The sequence below is a fragment of the Ylistrum balloti genome, unplaced genomic scaffold (genome assembly GCF_031769215.1).
Source record: "Ylistrum balloti isolate Yb309-2 unplaced genomic scaffold, AGI_CSIRO_Ybal_v1 Utg371774, whole genome shotgun sequence".
Taxonomy (NCBI): Eukaryota; Metazoa; Mollusca; class Bivalvia; order Pectinida; family Pectinidae; genus Ylistrum; species Ylistrum balloti.
The window spans coordinates 82,199-91,445 of record NW_026782888.1 but is presented as its reverse complement, the minus strand read 5'-3'; the positions used below and the strand labels follow the sequence as shown (position 1 = coordinate 91,445).

The 9,247-nt window shown below is 38.9% G+C and overlaps 1 protein-coding gene across 1 annotated transcript; it reads left to right on the top strand.

Moving 5' to 3' along the window:
* Nucleotides 1-5,444: 5,444 nt before the first annotated feature.
* LOC132563589 (uncharacterized) lies at nucleotides 5,445-7,048 on the top strand. The gene is made up of 2 exons (XM_060228328.1): nucleotides 5,445-5,671; nucleotides 5,971-7,048. The coding sequence occupies exons 1-2, from the start codon at nucleotides 5,445-5,447 to the stop codon at nucleotides 7,046-7,048; spliced, it is 1,305 nt and encodes a 434-aa protein (XP_060084311.1).
* The last annotated feature ends 2,199 nt before the right edge of the window (nucleotides 7,049-9,247 follow it).

The window sequence follows — 9,247 nt, the reverse complement described above, 5'->3', positions numbered from 1 at the left end:
GAGAGAGAGAGAGAGAGAGAGAGAGAGAGAGAGAGAGAGAGAGAGAGAGAGAGAGAGAGAGAGAGAGAGAGAGAGAGAGAGAGAGAGAGAGAGAGAGAGAGAGAGAGAGAGAGAGAGAGAGAGAGAGAGAGAGAGAGAGAGAGAGAGAGAGAGAGAGAGAGAGAGAGAGAGAGAGAGAGAGAGAGAGAGAGAGAGAGAGAGAGAGAGAGAGAGAGAGAGAGAGAGAGAGAGAGAGAGAGAGAGAGAGAGAGAGAGAGAGAGAGAGAGAGAGAGAGAGAGAGAGAGAGAGAGAGAGAGAGAGAGAGAGAGAGAGAGAGAGAGAGAGAGAGAGAGAGAGAGAGAGAGAGAGAGAGAGAGAGAGAGAGAGAGAGAGAGAGAGAGAGAGAGAGAGAGAGAGAGAGAGAGAGAGAGAGAGAGAGAGAGAGAGAGAGAGAGAGAGAGAGAGAGAGAGAGAGAGAGAGAGAGAGAGAGAGAGAGAGAGAGAGAGAGAGAGGGGGGGGGGGTCACACATGATGAAGTGATAATTTAGAAATGTTATTAAGTATGTTGTTTATTCCATCTATTGAACACATTTTGTATTTGTGTTTGTGTGGAATGCAAAACATGTGTCAAGAAAAACAAAGATGACAAAGATGTGGTCAGAACATTAATGACTGATTATGCTAAAATGCCAAAAAACAAATATCTCCATATCAACAAGCTCTGCACCCCTACTCTTACACTAAAAATTTCCCAAATAATATACAGTACAAAAGCCTGATCTTTAATTGAGGAAACAAAGTATCTATTCGCTAGTTTTTTTTCTGTAAGTGTACGTTAAATGTCGTACGACAGATAACCGGTTTTATTTACACTGTAAAATGATGCCTGCTTTATGTGTTACACATTTTCTATGATTAATGTATAATGCAAAAGCTCATCTTGGAATCAAACAATGATTACTGGTTAGTCATATATCATTCAATGAAACAAAAAAAAAATCCAATAAGTTCATTGTAATAGTTAACTGCGTTGCGATGATAAAACTTTGAAAAAGAGTGAAAAGGTAAGAGGTAAGTCCGCTTTTCTCGATATTCCAATCACCAGCAAATTAAAATCGAATTCATCTAGTCCGTGTTGATTACTTACATAATAAGTAGATCTTGATCAAAATCATATCCAATTTGCATATTTAAATAACTCATTTAAATATGTTGTCAAATTTGGACACAGTGAGGTTTAAAAGATAAGATAAGATTTTGATGGACGCAGGCAAAATAAATGCCTCTATATCCATATCTACATTATAGTTTTAGAATTGATCAGTATTTCGATTTAAACATAACTCCCTCATTAGTCCAATTCACACAAATCTTATGATCCCTACAAAATTAATTAATTCATCCTATTCCCGATTGTTAAATATTAATTGCCTGTAGTTTGACTACTCTCCGTTTCCATGGAGGCCCACGGACCCGGTAAACCAAATCTTCGGGTTCTTCGCTTTCTTTCTCGATGGCTTCTGCTCTTAGTTCCTTCTCTCTTGTTCTCTGGACAACAGTAAGATTATTTCTGATTCGGATTTAAAATCCGCCTTGTTTAGAAGCAAAGACACGCCCACCATCCTTCTTTGGTGCATTTCTTATATTGGTGTCATGACGTAGTCTTTGTAGTTTTAAAGTCATTTGCATACATGGTGCTGTTTCACTTAAAATTCAATGCAACGAATAAAATCAGCCTGTTAGGGGGTATTCATGTTTAAAACAACCAACTACGTAGTAATATTTTTGCGGAAAAACTTAAATATGGTGAGGTTTTGAAGCTATTATGCTCTGGTGTTGCGGATCTCTTTCACATACGTTCTATATACGTTACCTATCCCGTGATTATTACATGTTAGCATGTAAAAATAATGAAATGAAATCAGTTAAAGGGAGGTGAAGACCGAAATTTATTACCACAATTTACAAAGTGCAATTCCCGACATTAGTTCACTGTCTGATTTCATTGACATTCTGAAATGAGTGCATTTGAAATGAATATATTTGAAACACCGCGATTAAAATTTGTCCTGTTGTATATATACAGAATACAAGAGCGTGTTATATATATCTTCTATAAGAAGCCAAGTGTGATTTTCCTGTCAAGCATGGGTTGTCACATGAACAAAGCTCCCTAAAAGAGTGCTCCGCTTGCTCCCATTCCTAATCGCTTCTATAAATACGGTGATGCCGTGTGAGGTACGGTATACAGAGGTTTTGTACACTGTTAGGATTTCTTCTGAGCACACGTTAACCGTGTCTTTATTCAATGGTATTCATTTACGAATTTCCGTTATTGTCTGTGCGAAAAGTTAATCTGTATAAGGATGTGTGATTACAAAAGATTCTGTCTTTAATTCGGTGATTTAATTCTTTATCAATTGTTGTAAATTGCATCCTGTCGATATAGTGTATGATATAGGGCCCCTTAGTATAAATGTCAAGTTTATACAATTCCGATTGAGAGAGAGAGAGAGAGAGAGAGAGAGAGAGAGAGAGAGAGAGAGAGAGAGAGAGAGAGAGAGAGAGAGAGAGAGAGAGAGAGAGAATTCTTGTAACACGACCAATAATAGATTAGAGTGTGACGTTTTGGTGACTACACGGTCACCTTCATTAGACAACTGACCAGTGTGTAGCGTACTAGCACTGACCTGCTTTGTTAACTCTATTAACAGATCATGACACCAAGAGTTGTCTCCCTTCCACCATCGATTAAGGATGGCCGGAGACGACTATTGATCTCCCAGAGTTACTTCCCTTCGTTTCACTCTGTCAGACGGTACAGCGCTAAGCTTGACAGCCGATAGGGGACGAGACTGCCTTTTCTTTCGGACTAGAAATGGAATTTAATTAAGATTTTTTTTCGTAATTGTGACTTATATCTTCGTAATTTATAATAATTTATAATTTCCCCTTTCATACTCAAATGAATACCACTATAATATTTGTTGATATAAATTGTGTAGACGAGATGTTAATTTAGTCCTCGCTCCAAAAACATCAGACTCACGTGCTAATTTTCAATGTTGGTACGTTGCTTGCATTTCAACAACACACATTGTAAAATATTAGAACTTTTAAAGGAAACTACGTTAGATATCACTTATTGTCTCCTTTTAAGCAAGTGTGTATTAAATATATATCTATATATATATCATCTCGTTCGTGTCCTTTAAGTACTAACAGCAAAGTGAGGGCGTACACACAGTATATATGTGTAACTGGACATGGACAAATGTTTCTTCTAAAAAATTATGTTGTAGACTTTTTCCTAGTCGGGTTGACCGGTCCGTACGTAAGATGTGTTGGTGACGCTTATATCTAATTATTGGTCGATTTATTTTGTTTGTGCTCTTGAAAGTTTTGGTTTTAACTAGTTGACTGCGTGCTTAAGTGTTTGGATAATACTTACATATTATGTGCCTAGTTAGGCTTGCTCATTTATACGCGTGCGATAGTCAAATTTCATTGCTATTGATTTGTTACGTTGCCAGTGACGACCTGTAAACAGTACACACTTACGTTTAAATGTGTGTGTAGTCATCTGTAACGGAACTAAAGGAAAGTGCTAGGGGAACATGTGTTTTCTTGTCTAAGCTTGGACCACGGCGTCTAATCATGGTCAGACCTGCTGGACAGCACTAGATCAATCGGTCAGTAAACACATAAAGCCAGTACAAGACTGTCTTCAGTGATGATCAGGTAAGCCATGTTATTTTTACCTGTAATTATGTCACTCACCTGTATCAGGTACACTATAAATTATCTTAATATAAGGTATGTAACTTGAGTTCTCTATAAAACAGCTGTATAATGGCATTCAGGTAAGTACGGAAGAAGTAGGGGGTGGGTGGTAGAATGAGGGAGGTTGGTGTGTGAGTGTGTTGGGGGGGGGGGGGTAGGATGTAGAAAGGTAAGTTCAACAACAATTTCCTGTACAATGTAATCCATGTGTTTACCTCAATACCGATTTGCTGACCTAGGTAGACTCATCATTCTGTTTGATTTTTTCTGCGTGTCTCAACATTCCTAGTTATCAACGTATCAATTTATCGTGTTTAAAACGCGTCTGTGGGTTTTATTTTTTTTTGGGGGGGGGGGGGGGGGGGGATTGAGGGGTAGGTGGGTTGGAATTTGGGGGATTTGGGGTGAGGGGTGGGTGGGTTGGAGACTGGAGGTGGAGCGCTGCCTGTTATTTGTAATGACCGGGGTCACGGATTCACCCTTTACACACTCCAGGCTGGTCTGATTAACGGATCATGATTATACACTTGATGTATCGGTTCTTTATTCGTTGGACAAAATAGATACGGAAACATTTTATCTTGTTTAGGTAATTGATGGTGATCAAATCCGATAAAACGTTTCATTAATAAACACGGACAAGAACAGTTTGAAGAATCGATAACCCTCTCTCAGTAGCTCGCCTCGTACATACATCATGTCCCCCCCCCCCCAAAAAAAAAAAAAAAAAACAAATTCTAGATTAAAACAAACATTTTATATATTCAAGTAAACATGTCAGATAGTTTTGAAATCTTACAGGTTGTAATTCTACAGGAAATATGACGATTCCTCCACATATCCACGGGAGAGGACGAAACATCTGATTGATGGTAATGTTCCGTAATATTGTGTTTGTTTGCTGGGCTATCACTCTACCAGCAGCCAAGATAATGATGTGGCGAGTCTCCTTGTAGTAGCTGATATTAACACTGAACAACATACGGGAGGCCCACCCACTGCCATCCAGGGTGATCAGAGTAAAGTTTACCGCCCAAGGGCAGACAACTACGTCAACACATGACGGTCAGTTTATCAGCTCTTCGCGTGAAACCCAAACCGCTCAAACCGGCTGAGCTATTACGACCTCTAGAGAAGACACATACATCTGTCCGTCGATTTCACATGACATATCATATCAACGATCACGACCGTCTGTCCGTGCGACCGCCTTACCCGAACACCATTCAGTCGATATTTGGTCATACGTCCACACGGACGTTCCGCGATGTCGATTCTTTGTAAGAATGCCGCCGCCAGTGCGGATTACAATTGTATTTAAACTTCTAAAGGTTTTGAACATATTTGCAGATTTTACTTTTTCTGGAAAAGTGATAAGTTTCACGTTTAAGGGCGCCCGAGAGGTTCTTTAAAAGTGTCGTCTTACATTTCAGGCAAACAATCGACACTACAATCCAAGTTTGTAACGTTGCAACTGTGCGCCTAGTGAAATTTTACCACAGAGGATAACAATTGACAGTTCTGTTCATTTAGTGAAAGTTTCAAATATTTCCCAGTGATAACATAATTCTGTTAGAAGCAGCACACAGTTGTAGTCTACCAAAGTAGGTGCTGTTCGCTACACATGGTCGGGTATGGGGTGGAAGGGCTGTGTTGGAATCTCGCGACACATGGTCTGAGATGGGGTGGAAGGACTCTGTGTTAGAATCTCGGGACGGACGGTCGGAGATGGAGTTGAAGGGCTCTGTGTTAGAATCTCAGGACAGATGGTCGGAGATGGAGTTGAAGGGCTCTGTGTTAGAATCTCGCGACGGATGGTCGGAGATGGGGTGGAAGGACTCTGTATTAGAATCTCGCGACACGTGGTCGGAGATTAGGTGGAAGGACTCTCGCGCTCGCGACAGATGGTAGGAGATGGAGTTGAAGGACTCTGTGCTAGAATCTCTCGACAGATGGTCGGAGATGGGGTGGAAGGACTCTGTGTTAGAATCTCGCGACACATGGTCGGAGATGAGGTGGAAGGACTCTCGCGCTCGCGACAGATGGTAGGAGATGGAGTTGAAGGACTCTGTGTTAGAATCTCGCGACACATGGTCGGGTATGCAGTTGAAGGGCTCTGTGTCCGACTCTGTTGTTACATGTTGGAAGTATACACAATTTCTGTCTTTCTGACGATTTCGAATGTGTATCAATATTGCTGTTTCAGGTCCAATATGGCGGGAGAGGTGGCTTTAGAGATCGGTGACGAAGAAAAACCTACAGGTTTGATGGAACAGTTGCGTATTCACTATAAATACAAAGGCAGAAAGACGGACAAACGTCACAAGAGGGCCGCCCAGAACGCCATCCGATGGCTGGTAGCGTTCCAGACGCCGACTCAACTATACATGCTTCACCGTTATCTCATACCTTATTTGTTAGATGACTATGACGATTGGACTCAGTACTACTTTAAAGTTCTGGTGACATACGGAGCCGTGCTCATCATTACCAACTATTTGTTTACTATATTCTACGACACCAGACTTCTGAAAACCAAAGACCGCCCAGATTTACCGGGGATGAACGACCGCTGGAAAAATCCGCCCGATCATTTTGTGTCAATACATACGGCCGACCAAAATGGATCTGCTGTTCCAACGCAGCAACGGCACGTGGATAGTTCTGGATTTGAGTGGAAATATTGTGAGATTTGTGAAATGAACCAGCCCCCACGCACCCATCATTGTTACATATGTGAAGCATGTATATTGAAGCGGGATCACCATTGTTTTGTGGTAGGGACCTGTATTGGTTTTAAGAATCAGAGATACTTTGTGGTGTTGACATTTTACGCAGTAATATTTGGAATCTTTGGCGGGTATCTTCAGTTCAAATATCTACAACAGATTTACTATCCGCAAAGTTACGCGTGGACCGATTTTATACCAATTGTAACTGTCTATCGCTGGTTGTTCGGGACTGTAGATGGACTGTCCCTACACATCTGTATCATGATCATTCACGTATACTTAGAAATAATTTACGGAATTTTCGGTGTCATCTATTTCAATTCACAAATAACGATAATTCCTCAAGGAAAAACTTTACATGAACTTGCGAAATTTATACCTATTCGAAATTTAAATAGTTTTAATCGCAACTTTCGGTCAGTGTTTGGCGATTTCTGGATTCTGAACTTTCTTTTTCCAATGCAGCTGATATTTCCACAAACAGACGACGGTCGAACATGGGAAGGCATCAAACTTGATCAAAATGCAAATTTGCAGGAGAAAATCAACTAATTGTAATCGCTTTAATTCGCTTAATATCAAAACTGTTATAACAGCAGGTAACCAATTGATATCAGTTAATAATCGATTTAATTTGATGTTATTGATTCCATTCTCACAACTGGTCTCGTCTGATAATAGAACGAATTGATTTGAAGTAACTACTGATTATTGTGTCAACACCTGGATTTTATTTAATAAATTATTTATTTCCTTGGTATGACAGTAGTTATCTCTGTATTTCTTCATTTTATTTCTCACATGTTTATAACAGAAAGAACTTGTCTATTTATCTTAGAGTCTTTATTGTATTGACAAGCCATGGAGCACAATGGCATTTCCATGAAGATGTCGTCTTTCATTCACCCAAAGTTTAACAATTTATATTCATCTAATTATTATAGCCACTGGAAAAACTAAAATAATTATATTTCTAAATGGAGGGGGCGGATATAAATGAAAAGTGATTTTATAAGGAAGAACTTGAAGTAATTGACAAGTTTAATAATCATAGGACTTATGTTAAATTATAATGGAAAGTTCTTCAAAACTCAAAAGGAAATTGCGAAACGGGGCCGCAAGGTACTTTTCTCATCGATAAATGTATTTTTTTATGTTGGAAGTTGTTTAACAGTCTTTGGTACTTGTCGTATTAGTGCTTTGTCTTATGGAAGTGAAAGTTGGAGATTCCATAATCTAATGATGTTGCAAAAATACAAATAAATTTTAAAATAAGTTAGGAGTAAGTACACAAGGATAATGAAATTGCGACAATAATTAAATATGGTTGGATTAGGATATATAATTTAATTAATTAATTTTTAAATATAGTAGATGATACACACCGTAACTTGATTAAATCTCGACTTATCGATATATTCCAACTAGGATGTTTGGATAGTATTAAATCTTCTAAAGATTACCTGTATCAACACTTTGTAGACACATTGTCCTTACAAAGATATATGGAAAAAAATTCCATCAATATCAAACATTTGAAATTTATTACCATACTGAGCCGGAATGTCAGTATAGGACTTGGAGATCGAAAGTGCCATTTTGTAACTAAGTGTCCATTTTATGCAGATATACACTGGACATTTATTAAGCCATTTTATATCAATCGTCCAAGCATGCTTAAATTTATACAACTAATGAGACTGGAAAATACTAAAGAATTAAGCTATATAGGTAGATACGTAAGCGTCTAAATGACGAAAGTGTATGATTAGGTAGGATATATTATAGGAGATAGGAGATAGAATAGATACAGGAGGATGCAATAGATATAGGGGATAGAATAGATATAGGAGGACGGGATAGATATAGGAGGATGAAATAGATATAGGAGGATGGAATAGAGATAGGAGGAGGGAATAGAGATAGGAGGATGGAATAGATATAGGAGGATGGGATAGATATAGGAGGATGGGATAGATATAGGAGGACGGGATAGATATAGGAGGATGAAATAGATATAGGAGGATGGGATAGATATAGGAGGATGAAATAGATATAGGAGGATGGAATAGATATAGGAGGAGGGAATAGAGATAGGAGGATGGAATAGATATAGGAGGATGGGATAGATATAGGAGGATGGGATAGATATAGGAGGATGGGATAGATATAGGAGGACGGGATAGATATAGGAGGATGGGATAGATATAGGAGGATGAAATAGATATAGGAGGATGGAATAGATATAGGGGATAGAATAGATATAGGGGATAGAATAGATATAGGAGGATGGGATAGATATAGGAGGATGAAATAGATATAGGAGGATGGAATAGATATAGGAGGAGGGAATAGAGATAGGAGGATGCAATAGATATAGGGGATAGAATAGATATAGGAGGATGGGATAGATATAGGAGGAGGGAATAGATATAGGAGGATGGAATAGATATAGGAGGACGGGATAGATATAGGAGGATGAAATAGATATAGGAGGATGGAATAGATATAGGAGGAGGGAATAGAGATAGGAGGATGCAATAGATATAGGGAGATAGAACAGATATAGGAGGGTGGGATAGATATAGGAGGAGGGAATAGAGATAGGAGGATGGAATAGATATAGGAGGAGGGAATAGAGATAGGAGGATGCAATAGATATAGGGGATAGAATAGATATAGGAGGATGCAATAGATATAGGGGATAGAATAGATATAGGAGGATGGGATAGATAAAGGAGGATGGAATAG

What these genes read in the sequence shown, in the direction of transcription:
- LOC132563589 (XM_060228328.1), top strand. Translation starts at nt 5,445, where the DNA reads ATGGGGTGGAAGGACTCTGTGTTAGAATCTCGGGACGGACGGTCGGAG. An exon ending in TCTCGCGCTCGCGACAGATG is followed by an intron (nt 5,672 to 5,970) that starts GTAGGAGATGGA and finishes TTGCTGTTTCAG; the next exon opens with GTCCAATATGGCGGGAGAGG.